Source organism: Salvelinus fontinalis, chromosome 5 (assembly GCF_029448725.1).
Source record: "Salvelinus fontinalis isolate EN_2023a chromosome 5, ASM2944872v1, whole genome shotgun sequence".
Lineage (NCBI taxonomy): Eukaryota > Metazoa > Chordata > Actinopteri > Salmoniformes > Salmonidae > Salvelinus > Salvelinus fontinalis.
The window spans coordinates 17409938-17433283 of NC_074669.1; the positions used below are offsets into that span (position 1 = coordinate 17409938).

At 41.8% G+C, this 23346-nt stretch overlaps 1 protein-coding gene across 1 annotated transcript; it reads right to left on the bottom strand.

Annotated features, from left to right (window-relative positions):
* Window positions 1-1079: 1079 nt before the first annotated feature.
* On the bottom strand, window positions 1080-12246 carry LOC129855230 (oxysterol-binding protein-related protein 1-like). Its single transcript, XM_055922658.1, has 14 exons — window positions 11544-12246; window positions 10695-10875; window positions 8797-8872; window positions 6242-6376; window positions 5951-6048; window positions 5676-5858; window positions 5420-5527; window positions 5209-5298; window positions 4950-5073; window positions 4232-4345; window positions 3939-4062; window positions 3739-3829; window positions 3472-3492; window positions 1080-3139 (listed from the first exon to the last, which is right to left on the bottom strand). The coding sequence occupies exons 1-14, from the start codon at window positions 11767-11769 to the stop codon at window positions 3037-3039; spliced, it is 1674 nt and encodes a 557-aa protein (XP_055778633.1). The 5' UTR covers window positions 11770-12246; the 3' UTR covers window positions 1080-3036.
* Window positions 12247-23346: the final 11100 nt, after the last annotated feature.

Genomic DNA, 23346 nt, shown 5'->3' on the forward strand with positions numbered 1-23346 from the left:
TTCCGAACAAGGTATTTCGAAAAATGTACTTAATTGTCTTCTTGCCATGAATGATCAATTAAACATGTTTTTAAAATACATAAATCAGAGCAGCAGTATAAAAAGATGGCATAATAAAATGGGTTGGTGATGTTTCCTCTTTGTTTTTGTCTGTCAGGCTATCAAGATACTGAGCACCCAAGAGATTATGAAGTGTCACCAGAAACAAACCATGACTACAGCCATGACAACGCAGCATGGAGAGGTCAAAATATCAGTAAGGGCGAGAGTCATGGAAAAGTAATCGTTCCAATACAATATCATGCGCCATGCTGTTGCGCTCAGCGAAGGTATCCTCAAGAGTGCGCCTGCCACTATTCTACGTCACAAGACTACAGTTATTGCCCCGGATTACCGACCCACCACCCAGGTTTACTGCACAATCATTGTGCATACGACTACTCGCCTGTTTGTCAACCTCAAATAAACCTGTGTCACTGCGCCGCAGAGAGCACCGTGCCTCTTGCCATACATGTGCCACGGTGCGTAAGGGTCAGGCCTCACACTACTGGTCGTTTGAAGCAGCAGACGCAAATCAAATCCTGTCGGACTTCGACAACAACTAATTGCTGGAATGAGAGCCCTGCAGTGACCAGGCGACGATGCGCTTACCCTACCCTGATGTCAAGCAGCTACTATCCAACAGACAGTGATTCCTATTGTCTGCCTTTGCAGCCGAGGTCAACGATGAAATACGTTCCTGTCTATGTACCGATGGATGACCATTCCGTGCAAAAAGCCCTGACACCTGCTCACCTCGCAGCCTACATACCATTCAGCCACGTGATGGAAGCTGAGGAAGGAAGGAGGGCGCATCGTAGTGTCCCCTTCAAAAGGGTCACTTTAAGTAAACCTTGTGGTGGCTTGCACTAACGTGGGTCAGCCAACTTGTGATGGCTACATGGATTTTTGTCATCAATAAAACATGTGAACAAAACACTCTTCTTAATGTTCTGTATGGAACATAGATTCATTTAAAACTCGTGACCACCAAGCCAGAGCCATGCCAAAAGTAAAATGCATTTCATATTGTAGAGAACATTTTTATTTAAATGTTACATGTTATATGGGTATTTTTTTATTTACTAAATTAAAGCAACAGATTAATCATTTGATTGTACTACCTTGCCATACATTTTGTCATATTCCATATATCATACACATTCTTGGAGACGTTTTGACCTCAAATTACCAGAAACCCTGTTACCAAGTTTCTTTTCTTCTGTGACAATGACACAATATATCTCTACCATACACTAGCCCTATTGTTAAAATCATATCAACAGTCCATACCTTTGATCACTCTGTATTATGACCCATGTCCTATATGGGAACTCTTCACAGTTGAATAGAGGAATGTAAAAGGAAAGCTGTTGGAGAATAGACCGGGATACACTTCTGTTTAGCTTGTACATACAGCGTCCCTTCAGATAGTTGCATAGCTGAGTTCATAGCTTACTGCTCTACAAAATGTAACTACCATAACCAGTGGAGAAGTAGGACCTTGAGTTCATTTTCTCCCGCAATGATTGACATGAGAAGATTTTGAAGTAGTGTAGATCAAATCATCTAAGCAGCATTGTAACATTCAATAGTATGCATTGTACAGGTATTTTTTGATCCTACAATCAATAGAGCAATAGACCTTGATGTTCATAAAAATATTAACAATTCACCATGTTAATGCGCATGGATGGACTAAACAACGAAATAAAATACAAGTAGTCAGAATGATAGATCAGTAACAGTAGGACTGTGGGATAACACATTCAAATATCAGAAATTAAGTGTTATAAACTAATAAATCCCAACCACATGTACAGTGGGGAGAAGAAGTATTTGATACACTGGCTTAGCCAGTCTCCAGACCTGAACCCAATAGAAAATCTTTGGAGGGAGCTGAAAGTCCGTATTGCCCAGCGACAGCCCCAAAACCTGAAGGATCTGGAGAAGGTCTGTATGGAGGAGTGGGCCAAAATCCCTGCTGCAGTGTGTGCAAACCTGGTCAAGAACTACAGGAAACGTATGATCTCTGTAATTGCAAACAAAGGTTTCTGTACCAAATATTAAGTTCTGCTTTTCTGATGTATCAAATACTTGTCATGCAATAAAATGCTAATTAATTACTTAAAAATCATACAATGTGATTTTCTGGATTTTTGTTTTAGATTCCATCTCTCACAGTTGAAGTGTACCTATGATAAAAATTACAGACCTCTACATGCTTTGTAAGTAGGAAAACCTGCAAAATCGGCAGTGTATCAAATACTTGTTCTCCCCACTGTATGTGAATGCAGTTATTTTTTTGTAACAGAAAAATTAAATAAAGTTGTGGGCACAAAACAGCTTTACATTACATTAGGAGCAACAGATTGAATGTGTGGATACTGTGTGTTCCTATAGTATCAAGGGAGCAAGGTTGTGCAAATGTCACACAGTAATGATGGATTACAGCATTCACAATCAAAACACAATTAGAAACTGGGTGGTTCGAGCCCTGAATGCTGATTGGCTGACAGCCATCGTATATCAGACCGTATACCATGGGTATGACAAATTTATTTTTACTGCTCTAATTACATTGGTAACCAGTTTATAATAGCAATAAGGCACCTCGGGGGTTTGTGACATATGGCCAATATACCACGGCTAAGGGCTGTGTCCTTGCACTCCACGTTGCGTCGTGCTAGGACACAGCCCATAGCCATAAACCACACCCCCTCGTGCCATATTGCTTAATTAGAACACACAGATCCATTTATGCTAAAAAGTAATAATAAAATGATGGCTGCATGGAACATGTGGCCTAATATAGATGCTACATTCATATCAAGCATGTTTAACAGCTGAACATTTTGTATCACAAATACATCTATTATTGATATTTTCATACACAGTGTATTCATTGTAATAAATTAAGGCTTTAATGTATTCATGATAGATAAGGAAGTTGACGTGGATAAGAATCAATCTCACTATTCAAGGAATTAATGTCCATCAGTAAATATCAGGTAACAGGGGATAGTTGCGGTTCCAGTACCCAGTGGAGAACAACCAGTCCTGGGAGCCATTGTGGGGATTCTGGCCCTGTTGAAACCACCTGGAGACACAGGAGGGATAACGTGAGCATGGGCGGGGTTCAGGCTTTCATCCTGTCATTCTATGGATGAGAGTTAGTATCTACATAACATAAAGTACTGCATGCATGTATAAACATTAAGTCTAAAAATAAAATCATACGTTGGTTATGTGCAATAAATGGACAGTGGGTATGTATGCACTTATTTTCATTTGGGCCACTAACTGAATTTCAGAGATCAGAACCGATGCATGCACAGTATGTATTAGCACCAGTAGATGGAGCTACCACACAACAGTGTGACAGTGGAGAGCACATGTAAGGCACACAATAGAAGAGCAAGCAACTAATACCTGGGGCCGAGGGAAGGGTTTCTTCACATCATTGCAAAGGTGCAACACAGAGAACAAGACAATGGAAGAGAAAAGTAGGACTTTGCATTATTATAAAGCAGTAAACCAAATACAAATAATGACATGGATTAAATGAAGGGATACCTTTTCTTTTTTTTATACACTTGCTTCATTTCAAAATATATGGGTGTATTGATATACAATACATAGAGAGTATAACATAACTGAAATTGTCAAAACATAACCGTATTTCTCTCATTGTCTTACTTTGTTTTCCACTCGTCATCAGATTTGGAATGGGTTTTACATGCAGCTCTCTGTTTCTCTTCTAGTCTCTTCTTCTCCTCACTTGCAAGATCTACAGCAAGGAGAAAACACACAGGGTTTTCACTGATCTATCTTAGATCAACTGTGTGTTCAAAGAAAGTGTTTGCAGATGAGGCACAAGCATTTATCATGATTCGTACCAATATCTCCGTTCTCCATGGCTCGTATGTCTGGCCTAAGCCTGCAGTCTGTCTTTGGGATGAGCCCATCCATATCTTTATCCAGCTCGTTCAGTTGCATGGCAAACGACGTGAAGCTGTACATCTACAAATACACACAAAAAAAACGTTTCCAGGACTGAATATTTAAATACAAAGCTGTGAAGAAGATTATGCAAAATATGCTTTATGATCGTGAAGTTTCTGAGCCTCTGCATTTCTATGTGCTTGAGTAAACCATACATCTAAATAGGAGGGTTTCCGATGCGACTAACCTCTGTAGAGTTGACTGGTCTGGGGGCTATCCTCCAAAGGAGATAGCTGCCTGGGATGACCTCGACTGTGTCAGCCTCTGGTAGGGGGATCTCCTCCACTTCCTCACGAGAGCCCTGGACAACAGGACACACAACAAGATCACATGAGAAGTTTCCACTAGTTACCACAGCCACAAAGTCAAAATTGTCTACATGGACAAATGTAAGGTTAGGGTTAGAAATAAAGTTAGCAATGTGGTTCAAGTTAGGGATAGGTTTAAAATCACATTGGAAGAGAAATTGTAGAAATAGGCAGGGTTTATGGTTTTGTGGCTGTGGTTTTGTGGCCACATGAGGGGAGCTCTGCACTGAAGCTCTTCTATCTACAACCGTAAGAGCTGTCATCACAGCGACGGGAACACCCGCAGCCAAAATCAACTGACAATACCAAAGTCGAGAACTGAACAGTATAGAAAAGGTCCCCCTTTTTTTTGCATATAAGCTGTCGTTCTCTCCATCCATATATTGTATGCTCGTGGATTTCAGTTTGTATTGACTGCTATATGAGTATAATAAAAAACTTGAAATTGAAAATACCACAGTGAAAGTGGTTGGAATTTACACTTCTTGTAACACCAGCACATGACATTCTTTGCAGTATAAAACAAGCCTCAGGGATGGAGAACTCAAAGCATGTGTTCACCATGTAATGGACTACATGATTTGATGGGGTACATACCGGTTTGCTGCTTTTCTTTTCCGCTGTCCCCTTCCCACTTCTCTTATGTGCCTCCAATGCAGCATAATCCACAATGTACATACACTCTGTCCACTTTCCGTAGAGAGAACAGACCTTCTTTTTGCTGTGCCAAACACACACATACTGTCAGTTAAAGCACTGCAGACATCACTGACTTCCGTCAATATGGCAACATAATGGATAAATACATTACAAACGTGAGATACATTGATAGGCTGGCTAAATCAAAGCTGCCTACCTTTTGTCCAGAATGTAGCCTTCAACTTTGTGCAATTCCTTGCCAAAAAGGCCACAGGGTTTGAAATTCAAACAGCATCTTTCTCCAGTTCTGTGAAAAAAACAGAAATACCATCAAATCATTTTCCTTTTAATTTATTTTAGTCATGCTTCCCCATTCACATATTGCACTTCCTTCTTAGTCAGAGCATGTGACAGTATTTTTCACATACTTGTGGTTGAGCACCTCCACGTTGCCATACTGCTCAATCCACAGCTGCCCCACGATGATGTTGTGGACACAACATGTAGGGTTTGTCCATGTGTATGCCTCATTGTACCTGGAAGTACAAATAATAGCTCTATAACAACGTGTCGTGGAAAAATACATTTTGGTTTCACACAGGCAACATGAGAAAACATCACACATAACTGTTGTGTTGTTTGAATGTGGTGTGAAAGTTACAGTGCATGAATGAGTATGCTTACTTGGGAAGCTCCAGTGTGATGATGCCTTTGGGTTCAGCCTCCACGCTCTTGCCCCAGAACTTGAGTTTGGGGTAGATGGAGCCATGGAACACAAAGTCTTTCTTCAGGCCTTCGGCGTGGAACGCACTGACTGGTGGATGGTGGCTCACCTGCTCTGAGATCAATCTGAACCCCAGGTCCTCTCTGTCAGAGAAAAGGGGTGAGCTCAACACTTGTCTTTTACCACATCCAAATCCATCACCAGTGTTAGAGATGAACTCCTCCCTCCCTCTTACCTGACCAGTTCGTAGGTCTCTCCTAGTAGCGGGTTGAAAGGTTTCCCAGTTCTCTCCCACTGCGAAGCCACAGCAGACACAGCAAACGCTGCCACACACTGCCCATGCAAAACAGAAAAATGACTTTATGTGGAGATGTAATGTACAATTTCTTAGCTCTTTTTTTTTCTACATACAGTATTTATTATACGTTTCTATGCTTGTCTCTCTCAATTCAAGTGGACAAAAAAATGACAAACAAAATCTATAATTAAACCCATTTTCCAGATTATTTCTCAAATGTGTGTGTACCTTCATCCTCTCTATGGAGTCAGAGGAGGCGTTGGCCTGGTGGATGAGGTACGTGTGCTCCATGTACTCTGTCAGACGCTGAAGGAAGCTCAGGGGCTCATTAAAAATCACTGGCATGGTAATTTTAGACAGCTCCTAAAAGAGAGAGAACAAGAGAAGTAATGAATGAGAGAGAAAAGGAGAGAGCGCAAGTTAGTTCACAAGTAGTTGTACTATGTGATTCCCATCTATCAACCATTAAATAATCAAGTCTCTAGATTTTACAGGAATGAGCAGTTATTGCATGAGCAGTTCTCATAGGCCCATCATGATATGCTATAGATATTTTTTAATGTACATACTGTGTGTGTGTGTGTGTGTGTTAGAATTCACACACAAATCCATCAAGCATCAATTAGTCCATACCGAACCCCCATCACTGACATTTAACCGCTTTACAGTACTGGGCCATGGCCAAACATGTCTAAGTAGAATTATGTTTTTAGACATTTTAACAAATTTATTAAAAAAGAAAAGTCAATAGGTATTCAACCCCTTTGTTGTGGCAAGCCTAAATTCAGGATTTCAGGAGTAAAAATGTGCTAAACGGGCCTCCCGAGTGGTGCAGCGGTCTAGGGCACTGCATCACAGTGCTTGAGGCATCACTACAGACCCGGGTTCCATCCCAGGCTGTGTCACAGCCGGCTGTGACTGGGAGAACCATGAGGCGGCGCACAATTGGCCCAGCGTCGTCCGGGTTAGGGGAGAGTTTGACCCGGCCGGGATGTCCTTGTCCCATCGTGCATAAGTGATTCCTTGTGGCGGGCTGGGTGCAGTGCACGCTGACTTCGGTCGCCAGTTGTACGGTGTTTCCGCCGACACGTTGGTGCGGCTGGCGTCCGGGTTAAGCAAGCAGTGTGTCAAGAAGCAGTGCGGCTTGGCATGGTCGTGGTTCGGGAGGACGCATGGCTCTCGACCTTCGCCTCTCCCGAGTCCATACGGGAGTTATGGTGATGGGATAAGACTGTAACTACCAATTGGATATCACATGAAAGGGGTAAAAAGTAAAAAAATAAAACAAGTCACATCATAAGTTGCACAGACTCACTCTGTGTGCAATAATAGTGTTTAACATGCTAATTGAATGACTACCCCATCTCTGTACCCCACACATATTATCTGTAAAGTCCCCAGATTCAATCACAAAGCCCAGGGAGGTTTTCTAATGCCTCGCAAAGAAGGGCACCTATTGGTAGATTAGTACAAATAAAATAAAAAGCTTAAACATTGAATATCCCTTTGAGCATGGTGAAGTTATTAACTGCAAAGATAAAGGCGTCCTTCCTAACTCAGTTGCCAGAGAGGAAGGAAACCACTCAGGGATTTCACCATGAGGCCAATGGTGACTTTAAAACAGTTACAGAGTTTAATGGCTGTGATGGGAGAAAACTGAGGATGAATCAACAACACTGTTGTTCCTACACAATACTAACCTAGTTGACAGAGTCAAAAGAAGGAAGCCCTTACAAAATAAAAATATTCCAAAACATGCATCCTGTTTGCAACAAGGCACTAAAATAATACTGCAAAAAAGGTGGCAAAGCAATTAACTTTTTGCCCTGAATACAAAGTGTTATGTTTGGGTAAAATCCAATACAACACATTCCAGAGTACCACTCTCCATATCTTCAAGCATAGTAGCGGCTGCATCGTGTTGTGTATGCTTGAAACTGGGGAGTTTTTCAGGATAGAAAAAGAAACTGAATGGCACTAAGCACAGGAAAAATCTACCAAATACTGGGAGATGAATAACACCTTTCACCAGGACAATAAACTAAAACACAAGGCCAAAACATCACTGGAGTTGCTTACCAAGAAGACAATGAATGTTCCTGAGAGGCTGAGTTACAGTTTTGACTATGGCAAGACCTGAACATTTTTGTCTATCAAACATTAACAACCATTTTTTGTCTAGCAATGATTAACAACCAAAAGCAAATTATGCACAATCCAGGTGTGGAAACCTCTTAGAGACATACCCAGAAAGAGAAACAGCTGTAATCGCTACCAAAGTTGATGCTAACATGCATTGACAGAGGGATGAATACTTATCTAATCAAGCTATATTAAAAAATACATATATATTGTATTTACAAATGTTAGAATTTTTCTTCTACTTTGATATTACAAAGTATTTTGTGTAGATCTTTTTTTTTTTTATTAATAGGAAATCCATTTGAATCCCACTTTGTAACACCACAAAATGTGGATAAAGTCAAGGGATGTGAATACTTTGTATAGGCATTGTACATTACCACTCCCCGGCTACTGAACCACATTCCACATCAGGATTATGACATGCTAGATCCTTTATATACATGCTCTAGGCTGTAGCTAAAGAAAAGCTCCACACAGAATTGTATAGATGTGGGTTACTTACTGCACAGTACATCAGTATTGGATTGACTGATCTACAATACAGGCACTATTATGGCCAGGAAGGTTCCCATTATTCATCATGTTACGGGGGTTTGGACAGGAACAATAGAGCTGAGTGCTTCTGGTTGATAGCTCACCATGCCAATGCATTTCCTCAGGATACTCCAGATGCTGAAGTCATTTCTGGAGAACATGGATGCTGGTAAACTTGTTCTGGAGGGAGGGATATACAGACGCACAAACATAGAATCTGGTAAATGTACAAATGACACAAGTATCACACTCTGCTCTGTGGACTTTGACACTACCCTTACCGTACAGTGATCTGCATTTCTTTCGATGAGATGTGCCAAGCATGTAACACATACTTTATATCTAATGCAGAAGTCATATCTTATTCAGGCGAATATAGTCTGCTGAGTGCAACAAAAGCCTTCAGTTTAGTTTCAGGCATGTGTAGAGCTGACATATTGGACCAAGGCCCAGGTCTACAATCAACACCGCTACACCACTACTGTCCAGGAGCTTCCATGGAAATAGCTGCTCCCTGAGGCATTCACTTCTTTAAGGCAAGAGTAATCTTACCAACAAATGTACGTTGGCACCATGAACACCTACGTATATTTAACACAAATGCTTGCTCACACAAAGATATGTGAAGAAGATAAAAACCTGTGGATACACTAGTTTGCACATCCCATTAATCAAATATGCCATTTGATTCCCTTCCTAACTATGCCATTTGATTCCCTTCCTAACTATGCCATTTGATTCCCTTCCTAACTATGCCATTTGATTCCCTTCCTAACTACCACTGTCAGTCAGTCAGGTTGGGCTTGACCATTTGGCTCACCACAGGTTTTTATGTTTTTAATGTTTTTTCTTACTAAAATGTATGGCCTCCACTTCTACGCCCTGATCAGCGTTCAGATCGGTCAACATAAGGTCCTACCGAGTTCCAATTATTGCATGACACTGTGACCTCATCAATGTTTAACTGGTTTTACACAGCGCTCAGCCTTCTCAATGAGAGCCTTTCTCCTGCCTGGACCAGCCTAGCTGCCTTGCTAAATTATTCACACACTGACTCTGAAAACACACAAATAATACACCATATGTAGTCTAGGAACACAACAAGAAAACAAACAGTAGGGTAAACAACAAGATTCTGATAGTTAGGGGCTGGAAGAAACTCCACCTCTGTATTAACTTGGTCCTAAGAACCACTCATTTCCAACACTGGTCTAAAGTAGGAGATTGCATAAACCACAGGATGTTTCTTTGCCTTTTCCACTGCTCTACTATAGGCTTCTTTTTACAGAAAGGGTTCTCTCAAACAGAAAGGGAGTAACAAAAGTTTATTTGACAAACAACAAAAAAAATATGACTTTAAAAGGTACAGGTTACTGCCAAAATAAAGAAAAAGTGACAAAGTGTCTTAACAGGGTGTTGTGCCACCATGAGCCGCCAGAACAGCTTCAATGCGCCTTGGCATAGATTCTACAAGTGTCTGGAACTCTATTAGAGGGATGCAACACCATTCTTCCACAGGAAATTCCATATTTTGGTGCCTTAATTTAAATGTTAAATTGGGTTGAGATCTGGTGACTGAGACACACACCCTTTAAACCTCTATATGCTCATTTGAGACCCCTCTTTCAAAGTCACTGAGATCTCTTCTTTTAGCCATGCTAGTCAAAATAATAGGCAACTGCGCATTCTTATAGATGACCCTAAGCATGATGGGATATTTTAATTGCGTAATTAACTCAGTGGAAGTACCTGCTTTCAATGCACTTTGTATACCTCCTTTACTCTTGTTTCCTTTATTTTGCAGTTAACTGTAACTTATTGTGCAAAGAGGCAAAGTGGCTTTTCTTTCCAGGTTTAATCCCAATCTGAAGCTTCTACCTTCTAAAACAGCTGTGTACTGTAAACAGGACCGTTCCCTGTGTGTGCTTGGATGTAGGGTGGATGGGAGAGACACTGGGTGGGTAGGAGGGGGTGTGTCGGGGGGGCACTTGGCTAAGCTCACCTGTGCCTCACAATCCCATTGGGTTGGGACTCCTCCTCATTGCCATGGTGATTCTCCAGAGACATGCTGGTTGGGCTGCTGCGCTTGCTGCTGAACAGGACAGAGCCTTTCTCCTCGTCCTTGTCAAACGAATGACTGGCCACCGCCTCAAAGACGCTCAGAGAGTGCTCCGAGTCCGAATCTTGGGATGAAAGGGAGTAAGCAGTCATGTTGTAAAGGCAGGGACTGGATATATGAGTGACAGTGCTATGAATGACTGTGTCGCTATCAACAACTGACACCTTTCCCTGAGCCTCACTAAAGCCCTGACGGGAGAAACCAGATCTGTGGATAGGGTTGTATTTAAAGAGCCCTGAACCAACCTCTGAAGGCTGAAGGCATCAGTCAATCGATCATTGCAAAAATCATCATAACCATTATCATAGGCCATCTTGTGACTAAAAAAGCATTTTCTAAGTGAAATAGTAGTTTGTAGGTATTGCTCAATTGTGACTAAATTGGTGCACACAATAGCAAGCAAGTCATCTTAGCATAATATTGTAAACATCTAGACCAGGGGTAGTCAACTCTTACCCTATGTGGTTCGGAGCCTGCTGGTTGTCTGTTCTACCTGATAATTAATTGCACCCTCCTAGTGTGCCAGGTCTAAATCAGTCCCTGATTAGAGGGGAACAATTAAAACAAGCTGTGGAACTGGCTTAGAGGTCCAGAGTTGAGTTTATAAAATGCATGAACAGCTATAGGCATCAATAAAATAATCATACTGTCAAACAAGACACAAGTTTTTTTATCTCAAGCTCTCTCACTTCAATTCCAATCTGATCGTAAATAAAAACAAGCCATACTCACCAGACACAGCATCGTAGAAATCATCATCACTGAGCGCGCTCCGTGGAGAGGAGCCCTTGACAACGGACTGCTCTAGTTTGTGCTGCTCTGTAGCCAGAGTCTGAAGCTCTTCAGACAGGATATTATTCTTCTCAACCTCCTGCTCCAATTTCAGACTGCGCACCTGAGCCCCAAACACACACACACGCCACAAAACAACCACACACGCACAGACACACACAAACATAAGTGGGCACACACATGCACGCACGCAGTATAATTAATAATCATACAGTATACGTTTAATGGCACTTCATGGCCTACATAGATTATCTATTTATGCCAAATATCAAGACTGAAAAGCAAGTTACAGTATACAGTGAATAGAGTATAGATATCAGCAGAGATCTCTGTACGGCTGTGAGGACCTGTGTTTTGTAGGTCTGTAGACTACAAGAGCAGCATACTGACTGATCTCCTCTTGTTACTGTGCTCAGATCAGCAGACAGACATCACAGGGCCAGAGTGAAGCTGTGCTGAGAGGAACAATACATGTTTAGCTGTAGTGGAGGACAGGTGCCTTAAACCTGCCGTCTCAAATGGCCATTCAGAGAACGATCCTCATGGCACAGAGGAGATCAGATAACTACAATGGACAAGGACATTTCCAAATAGACTACTTGATCTTCTGTGGAAATATATAAAGATATACAGTACCAATCAAAAGTTTGGACACAACTACTCATTCAAGGGTTTTTCTTTATTTGTACTATTTTCTACATTGTAGAATACTAGCGAAGACATCAACACTATGAAATAACACATATGGAATCATGAAAAATTGTTAAACAAATCAAAATATATTTTATATTTGAGATTCTTCAAAATAGCTACCCTTTGCCTTGATGACAGCTTTGCACACTCCTGGCATGTTCTCAACCAGCTTCACCTGGAGTGCTTTTCCAACAGTCTTGAAGGATTTCCCACATGCTGAGCATATCTTGACTGCTTTTCTTTCACTCTGCGGCCCAAATCATCCCAAACCATCTCAATTGGGTTGAGGTCGGGTGATTGTGGAGACCAGGTCATCTAATGCAGCACTCCACCAGGCACTCACTCTCCTTCTTAATCAAATAGCCCTTACACAGCCTGGAGGTATGTTGTGTTATTGTCCTGTTGAAAAACAAATGATAGTCCGACTAAGCGCAAAGTAGATGGGATGGCGTATCGCTGCAGAATGTTGTGGTAGCCATGCTGGTTAAGCGTACCTTGAATTCTAAATAAGTCACTGACAGTGTCACCAGCAAAGCACCCCCACACCATCACACCTCTTCCTCCATGCTTCATGGTGGGAACCACACATTGCGGAAATAATCCGTTCACCTACTCTGCATATCACAATTTGGACTCATCAGACCAAAGGACAGATTTCCACCGGCCTAATGTCCATTGCTCGTCTTTCTTGGGCCAAGCAAGTCTCTTCTTCTTATTGGTGTCCTTTAGTAGTGGTTTCTTTGCAGCAATTCAACCATGAAGGCCTGATTCACACAGTCTCCTCTGAACAGTTGATGATGAGATGTGTCTGTTACTTGAACTCTGTGAAGCATTTATTTGGGCTGCAATTTCTTAGGCTGGTTACTCTAATGAACTTATTCTCTGCAGCAGAGGCAACTCTGGGTCTTCCTTTCCTGTGGTGGTCCTCATGAGAGCCAGTTTCATCATAGCTCTTGATGGTTTTTGCGACTGCACTTGAAGAAGCTTTCAAAGTTAGAACTTTTCCAGATTGACTGACCTTCATGTCTAAAGTAACGATGGACTGTTGTTTCTCTTTGCTTATTTGAGCGGTTCTTGCCATAATATGGACTTGGTCTTTTACCAAATAGGGATATCTTCTATATACCACCCCTACTTTGTCACAACACAACTGATTGGCTCAAACACATTTAGAAGGAAAGAAATTCCACAAATTAACTTTTATCAAGGCACACCTGTTGAGTGGAATTACTTCCAGGTGACAACCTCATGAAGCTGGTTGAGAGAATGCCAAAAGTGTGCAAAGCTATTATAAGGCAACGGGTGGCTACATTGAAAAATCTCAAATATGTAATATATTTTGAGTTGTTTAACACTTTTTTGGTTACTACATGATTCCATACGTGTTATTTCCTAGTTTTGATGTCTTCACTATTATTCTGCAATGTAGAAAATAGTACAAATAAAGAAAAATCCTGGAATGAGTTGGTGTCCAAACCTTTGACTGGTACTTTACCTCATAACCACACGCCTTCTCCTTTCCAAAAGCTGCATTTCTTTCATCCATTGAAACACTGTGGCTTAGCCAGTTCTTCTCTGCATAAAGCCAGATATTTGAACCCAAAAAGTGTATTCATTTTTAACAGACATGGTTTCTGGTGAGGGCAGCTCAAAGTCATGAAGGTGCAGTATGCACAGTACAGCTTACCTGTAAGGTTGGGAATAGAGGAAGGGAGCGGAAGCAGACCTGTATTATGATTCATTCACCTTTCTTACAGATGACGTAAGGTATCATATAGACAAACACCCAGATGTCTCTGAGGACTTTGTAGAAAACAAGCGTACATTTCTAGACCTCCACTGAGATCCACTGAAACATTCAGTGTCAATAACTAAAAGCCTGCATGTAATGGATTAATTAAGAGTAACAACACAGACAGTAACTACAGTAGGACCAATCTGCTGAACAGTTTTATAACGGGAGATTGTGCAATCATCAGAGCCACATCCTGTACAACCTTAGAATATTTATAAATAGCATATTCAACATCATATGATAACCAGGGGTCTTATGTTATTATGATCCCTCACTTTGGTGAGGGTTGATGAGGGTTCACCAGTAAATGGAGACAAAATTCAAGCTGAAGTAATAAAACTGTAGATTCATCCACAAAATCATATGAAATGTCTGTCCAACAGCTATTGTCATCGTTAGTCCCTGTAACACTGTAATAGCATCACTAATTCCCAATCACATATGAAGTTATACTGAAATGACAGTATCATCCTTGTCATCATACTACAACATCTACAACCATAAGATGCAGTGGCAGTAAGACACAGTGAAACAGTCACACTTCAAACCAGGAACCAACTACAATAACACACTCACTACACAATCACAGAAAAGCTCATTGCACCAGAGCTGCAAATAAACTCACAATAAATCCAGCCACTTCCATTTGCTTTGCTGGTAAAGAGTTTCTCCCACAGCATAGGCCTGCACAGTGGGACACTATCATTCGTCTGTGAGCTCACAAAACATAGCACTATTGAGGAGCCGGCAGCAACTGCAGCAGTTGTAGAATCGTCCCTCAGGAGATGCTATGTTATAAACAGCAGATGATGGTACTGTAATAGCACTTATCAATAGTAGTAACATTTGCCTTTCCAGTAGTTTGAATTGGAGTATGACTGAGTAATGGCAGATGTAGTTCTACAGAGAATTACTATCAGACAGTCACTATTGTCACATTGACAACGTTGTGAAGATGGGGAGAGGTATGTCTGTTATAAAAATATGTTCTGCATTTTTGGCACAAAGATCAAATGTACTAGTTCAGGCTTTGATCTTGTCCCATCTTGATGTCCGGTAATATGGTCAGGTGCAGCAAAGAAAGACCTAGCAAAGCTGAAGTTGGCTCAAAACAAAGCACCACACCTTGCCCTTAACTGCACACAAAGAACTAACATCAACAATATGCATGACAGTCTTTCATGGTTGAGGGTTGAGGAGAAATTGACCACTTCTCTTGTAGTCTTTTTAAAAAACATTTGTGTGTTGAAAATGCCTAACCCCTTGTATAATCTATTTTTATACAGTGTCATACAGACATACATACCCCACCTGACACGCCACCTCACACAAACGGTTTGCGAATCAAAACATCAGATATAATCTACAGTATGATGTAAATGCATTTGGACACATTAGTATATCAAACTGTGCCTCATTAATAGTTCACCCTCAGGTCCATGTACACTATTGTATGAGAGAGCAGCATCTACCAAGGTCATGACTGCTGGTCAGTTTCATGCTGTACAGTGGCTCAACAACCTCCTCCACTCAAGTGGAAGAAAGCTAATGCTGCAAGGCTGTAGAGCCCCTCTCAAAGGGAAGCTAGTGTCATGACGTTGCCCTGTTGTAATGAGCCCCCATAAATATCTTTCCCCCTTTTCTCTCCACCCTACAGAATGGACTCTTGGAAAGCCTTTTTTTATTTATTTTTTTATTTTTTAATTTTATCCCATTTTTCTCCCCAATTTTCGTGGTATCCAATCGCTAGTAATTACTACCTTGTCTCATCGCTACAACTCCCGTACGGGCTCGGGAGAGACAAAGGTCGAAAGCCATGCGTCCTCCGAAGCACAACCCAACCAGCCGTACTGCTTCTTAACACAGCGCGCCTCCAACCCGGAAGCCAGCCGCACCAATGTGTCGGAGGAAACACCGTGTACCTGGCCCCCTTGGTTGGCGCGCACTGCGCCCGGCCCGCCACAGGAGTCACTGGAGCATGATGAGACAAGGATATCCCTACCGGCCAAACCCTCCCTACCCCGGACGACGCTATGCCAATTGTGCGTCGCCCCACGGACCTCCCGGTCGCGGCCGGCTGCGACAGAGCCTGGGTGCGAACCCAGAGACTCTGGTGGCGCAGTTAGCACTGCGATGCAGTGCCCTAGACCACTGCGCCACCCGGGAGGCCCTGGAAAGCCTTTTGTTAACATAGAGAGAGCATGGTAACATCAAAAGGTTGGGGAAAGGTACAACATTTCTGTAATCCAACCAGTTGAAAGTGTCCGTTGGTACTTAAAGAATATGATGTCAGATCAGTTGGTGTATGGGGCACTATATCTGATGATATGACAACAAAAATGACATCTTGGAAAGTCTGCACATTCTACTTATCAGATTCACATGGAATTGTTGTGCAATTGAAATGTTTAAATATGAAACTATTTGTGAAAAGATTAAATGTAATTTTAGCTTCTAAATGAGAGAATTGTTTTCATAAAGTAAACTATGCTCACTCAGTGGCCACGTGGCCAAGTGAACAGACATTGATTGAGAACTATGAAACAAGCCCTTCTCTCCCCCACCACAAAAGCCCATCGACGCAAGTCAACTTTAGTTCCCGACGACATGAGGACTGGTGTCGATACATTTAAAAGGGCTAATATCAACTACAACCTAATGAAATTAACTTTAATTCCCAACAACATGAGGACTGGTGTCCATACGTTTAAAAAGGCTAATTTCAACGTGGAGGTGACGATCACCATGCTGGAAGGAAGAATTTCTACTAGACCAGCCAGAATTCAGTGCGAGCTGATTATGGCAAAATGGTATGAACTTTGAACTCTTATTCACAAAAGAAGAAGTGATACATCCTAGACGTCGAGTTATCAGCTGCAGCTGCAAACGTACGTGGCCTAGGAAAGAACAGACAATCTTCTAATCATAACGACAGGGTACAACGTATCCTCCCTACAACACTACGACCAGACAGATTCTACAAAGGACAAGGGCAATCTCTGCTGGGCAAACCAGTCTTCCATCTTCGACCCATCTATCGAAGCGCAGCTCAGTGTAAATATATATTTTGCGTTTTCCTTTTCCAAATGGGCAGTTATTTGAATGCATAAGATTCTGTATTGACATTAGCATAGCTTTTCAAGGTCTGATAGAGACCCAGTCTCCTTTGTACCTCAGTCTTCCCACTCTTTCATTCAAACCCAACCCCCTTTCTTTGTGTAACCAGCCGTGATATCGGTTTCACCCGCTAGGGACTTTCTATTTTCTGACATGATTAGTAATCGATGTATGATCCATCCTGTGTATATGTAATTCTACGTGATTATTTAGGTATTTAGTAAATAAATAATTAAGCCAATTTCTTTATTGCTGATTCAACTTGTTAGCCAGGGTTCGTGAAGATAACCAATAATTTTACGATGTTCAGATGAGACTGTTATTAGGTAAAGAATAATTAATGATTGACTGCTATTGATATAAAAGATCTTCAGGTCTTTAAGAGTGGATTCGGGAGATAGCAGCTCTAAATAAACGAATTGTTCCATGGTGCCCCGAATTCCTAATGAGTAGTTATTGCCAGTTTACCTTAATCAAATAATTAACGTTAGGTAATTGATTTGAAAATAGCATGTCATCTCATTTAACCAATACTAGAGACACAACACTAGCTAGCTTTGTTAGCAAAGATACTGGTAACTAACCCAAGAGATCTCTTCGACGTAATTTCCTTTGGGAGCAAATTAAGCATAGTGGGTAGACCAAGCAAGGAGGAGGGTAGAGCCAAGCACGAGCTAGTGAAATCCTACTGGCCCATTTAAAAAAATTGTATATATATATTTCCGTGTGCAATAACTTAGTTTGCCCTTGCACTCCTTCTAAACAGCAGCATTTTTTGAAAGGGTCAAGTCTACAAAACTTAGTGCACTCTTTTCTTAACCAATTCTAGTTTTGGAAGCAGAAAACTGTATTGAGACTGAATGTTTCATCGGTGAGAAATTGTACAGAACGTCGGACAACTTTAATCTAGCCCCATCTTCTCTCACTTCCCACCACTGGACATCCTCATATCACCATATTTCTCCCTGTCACCCACGACTGAGTGACCGCGCAAGACTTCAACACCACCATCAAGTTTGCTGATGATACTTTTGGTATTTTGGTATGTTATTAGGATCACCATTAGCTGTTGCAAAAGCAGCAGCTACTCTTCCTGGGGTCCACACAAAACATGAAACATGACATAAAACAGAACAAAAATAGACAAAAACATCTCAAGGACAGAACTATATACATTTTTAAATAAGACACACGGAGCATATATATCAATACATACACAAAAACTATCTAGGTCAAATAGGGGAGAGGCGTTGCGCTGTGAGGTGCTGCTTTATTTGTTTTTTGAAAACAGGTTTGCTGTTAATTTGAGCAATATGAGATGGAATGGAGTTCCATGCAATAATGGCTCTATATAATACTGTACGCTTTCTTGAATTTGTTCTGGATTTGGGGACAGTTAAATGACCCCTGGTGACATGTCTGGTGGGGTAAGTGTGTGTGTCAGAGCTGTGTGTAAGTTGACTACGCAAACGATTTGGGATTTTCAACATATTAATGTTTCTTATAAAAAGAAGAAGTGATGCAGTCAGTCTCTCTGCAGCAGATATTTGGTGAGCAATATGTTTGGAACATCAAATCGCAATACATATTGAATCGTGAGAATCGCAATACAGTGCACACGGAAAGTATTCAGACCCCTTCACTTTTAACACATTTTGTTAGGTTACAGCCTTATTCTTCAATGTATTAAATAAAACATTTTCCTCATCAATCTATACACAATACCCTATAATGACAAAGCAAAAACAGGTTTTGATTTTTTTAAATAAAAACAGAAATACCTTATTTACATAAGTATTCAGACCCTTTACTATGAGACTCAAAGTTGAGCTCAGGTGCATCCTGTTTCCTTTGATCATCCTTGAGATGTTTTTACAACTTGATTAGAGTCCACCTGTGGTAAATTCAATTGATTGGATATGATTTGGAAAGGCACACACCTATCTATATAAGGTCTCACAGTTGACAGTGCATGTCAAAGCAAAAAAAAGCCTCGAGGTCGAAGTATTATCCGTAGAGCTCTGAAACAGGATTGTGTCGAGGCACAAATCTGAGGAAGAGTAACAAAAATGTCTGCAGCATTGAAGGTCCACAAGAACACAGTGGCCTCCATCGTTCTTAAATGGAAGAAGTTTGGAACCACCAAGACTCTTCCTAGAGCTGGCCGCCCTGCTAAACTGAGAAATCGGGGGAGAAGGGCCTTGGTCAGGGAGGTGACCAAGAACCCGATGGTCACTCTGACAGAGCTCCAGAGTTCCACTGTGGAGATGGGAGAACCTTCCAGAAGGACAACCCTCTCTGCAGCACTCCACCAATCAGGCCTTAATGGAAAAGTGTATGAACAGAAGCCCCTCCTCAGTAAAAGGCACGATAACCTGCTTGGAGTTTGCCAAAAGGCACCTAAAGGACTCTCAGACCATGAGAAAAAGATTCTCTGGTCTGATGAAACCAAGATTTTTGGCCTGAATGTCAAGCGTCACGTCTGGAGCAAACTACGGTGAAGCATGGTGGTGGCAGCATCATGCTGTGGGGATGTTTTTCAACGGCAGGAACTGGGAGACTAGTCAGAATCGAGGGAAAGATGAACAGAGCAAAGTACAGAGAGATGAAAACCTGCTCCAGAGTGCTCAGAACCTCAGACTAGGGTGAAGGTTCACCTTCCAACATGACAACGACCCTAAGTACACAGCCAAGACAATGCAGGATTAGCTTCGGGACAAGTCTCTGAATGTCCTTGAGTGGCCCAGCCAGATCCCAGATTTGAACCTGATCGAACATCTCTGGAGAGACCTGAAAATAGCTGTGCAGCAACGCTCCCCGTCCAACCTGAGAGAGCTTGAAGGGATCTGCAGAGAAGAATGGGAGAAACTCCCCAAATACAGGTGTGCCAAGCTTGTAGAGTCATACCCAATGAGACTCAAGGCTGTAATCGCTGCCAAAGGTCCTTCAACAAAGTACTGAGTAAAGGGTCTGAATACTTATGTAAATGTAATATTTCCATTTTTAATTTTTAATACACTTGCAAAAATGTCCCCCTTTTTTTTGCTTCGTCATTATGGGGTATTGTGTGTCGACTGAGGAGGGAAAAAACTGTTTAATCCGTTTTAGAATAAGGCTGTAACGTAACAAAATGTGGAAAAAGTCAAGGTGTCCGAATACTTTCTGAGTGCACTGTACTTGAGTCTTTCTCTTCAGTGTATCCTCTTTAATCAGGTGACTTTGTGAATATATGAGTTACTGTTTGTTCGTCTTTACATTCTTGTGTGTTGGAGAGATTTCCCAGCTGATTGTAAACATCACCATAAAAAACACTTCTCACGGCTCCATCCCTTTTCCGTCCCCTTTGTCTCCCATAAACCCTCTGCATAAATAAACTACCTGCCAACGGCACAGCCTTGCTCAGTATGTGTGTTTGTGTGTATCGGTAGTAAAGACTAAGTCTATGGCGAATTTCCACTGAGGATTTTACCTGCGTTTTTACAAAAAGCCTCAGGCTTCTGTGTTTCCACCGCCACGGCCCGGCTCTAGCGACTCACTGGGCCATGAACTCGATGGACCTGCTCTGATTTGGGGCCAAGGCGAAGCCGCTGGGACTTTCAGGGCTGCATTTGCATAACAATGGCTAATTGTGAACATGGGTTAACACCTTCTGTGGTTAATACCGTCTCACAAAGCAACTCTTTTGATTTTGCAGAGGTTGCTGGTTCTGCTCTTCACAAGTCATCAATGTCAGCCATAGCAATGAAAACACACTTCCCAAAAACTAACACTAGAGCAACATTAACATAATCACTGGAGACAGTAGTGTTGCTGTGGAAAAAAGGCATCAGTAGACACAGAAGAGAAGTGACAAACCCCATCCTGTCTGGAGAAGAGGCTGATGCAGTGGTTAAGATTCGAGCAAGTTTCACTGGACAGCTCACACACCTCCCTCATCTTCTGCAGCATCATGGGCGGTAGCTCTGAGGGGACAAACAAGGCCACGGGATATTTTAGCTTTGTTCTGAGAGAAGAGTTAAATAGTGTTTGTAACGGTAACATCAAATTTACCACTAAAGCCTTGTGGTCTGAATTCAGACTAAATTCAAGCCACTATCACACCATCCTAGTCTTCCCCTGGAGATACACTGAGTGTACAAAACATTAGGAACACCTTCCTAATCTTGAGTTGCACCCCTTTTTGCCCTCGGAACAGCTTCAATTTGTCAGTGCATGGATTCTACAAGGTGTCCAAAGCGTTCCACAGGGATGCTGGCCCATGTTGACTCCAATGCTTTCCCCATTCAAAGGCGCTTAAATATTTTGTCTTGCCCATTCACCCTCTGAATGGCACACAATCCATGTCTCAATTGTCTCAAGGCTTAAACATCCTTCTTTAACCTGTCTCCTCCCCTTCTTCTACACTGATTGAAGTGGATTTAACAAGTGACATCAATAAGGGATAATAGCTTTCACCTGTATTAACCTGGTCAGTCTATGTCATGGAAAGAGCAGGTATTCCTAATGTTTTGTACACTCAGTGTAGGTCAATAGGGTTTAGGCACGAGCTTCTGTTGTAAGTGTAATATATTAAAAAGCACAATTACATTTAACATTTATGCTATGAATGAGGGTATTGTACTTCACATCTGTGGAAATTGAGTTCCTATGAAAGAAAAGGCTTTACTCTCTGGAAGTCCATCTTCCTTCACCAAGGAGAGGAATGCTCTAACCTCCTTCTCCAGCTTCTGGTGACAAGCTTCAGCTGACTGCCAGGGAGGAGGAGGGAGAGGGAGAAAACATGACCTCCATACATACACTACAGTTCAAAGGTTTGGGGTCACTTAGAAATGTCCTTGTTTTTGAAAGAAAAGCAAAAAAAATTGTCCATTAAAATAACATTACAAAAATAACATTAAAATAACATCAAATTGATCAGAAATACAGTGTAGACATTGTTAATGTTGTAAATGACTATTGTAGCTGGAAACGGCAGATTTTTTTATGGAATATCTACGTAGGCGTACAGAGGCCCATTATCAGCAATCATCACTCCTGTGTTCCAATGGCACGTTGTGTTAGCTAATCGAAGTTTATAATTTTAAAAGGCTAATTGATCCTTAGAAAACCCTTTTGCAATTATGTTAGCGCAGCTGACAACTGTTGTCCTAATTAAAGAAGCAATAAACTGTCAGACGAGTTGAGTATCTGGAGCATCAGCATTTGTGGGTTTGATTACAGGCTCAAAATGGCCAGAAACAAAGTACTTTCTTCTGAAACGCGTCAGTCTATCTTGTTCTGAGAAATGAAGGCTATTCCATGCGAGAAATTGCCAAGAAACGGAAGATCTCGTACAACGCTGTGCACTACTCCCTTCACAGAACAGCGCAAACTGTCTCTAACCAGAATGGAAAGAGGAGTGAGACGCCTCACAAGTCCTCAACTGGCAGCTTCATTAAATAGTACCCACAAAACACCCGTCTCAACATCAACAATGAAGAGGCGACTCCGGGATTCTGGCCTTCTAAGCAGAGTTCCTCTGTCCAGTGTCTGTGCTCTTTTGCCCATCTTAATCTTCTATCAGTCTGAGATAGGGCTTTTTCTTTGCAACTCTGCCTAGAAAGCCGGCATCCCAGAGTCGCCTCTTCACTGTTGACGTTGAGACTGGTGTTTTTGCGGGTACTATTTAATGAAGCTGCCAGTTGAGAACTTGTGAGGCTTCTGTTTCTCAAACTAGACACTCTAATGTACTTGTCCTCTTGCTCAGTTGTGCACCGGGGCCTCCCACTCCTCTTTCTGTTCTGGTTAGAACCCGTTTGCGCTGTTCTGTGAAGGGAGTAGTACAACTTTAAAATTCCTAGTTACATGTGAAAGAATAAGAGAGAATACACAGCTCTATTGCAGAAGGAGAACATTCAAGAACATTCAGGGGGATGGGGAAGGTTGAGAAGAACATTCAGGGGGATGGGGAAGGTTGAGAAGAACATTCAGGGGGATGGGGAAGGTTGAGGAGAACATTCAGGGGGATGGGGAAGGTTGAGGAGAACATTCAGGGGGATGGGGAAGGTTGAGGAGAACATTCAGGGGGATGGGGAAGGTTGAGGAGAACATTCAGGGGGATGGGGAAGGTTGAGGAGAACATTCAGGGGGATGGGGAAA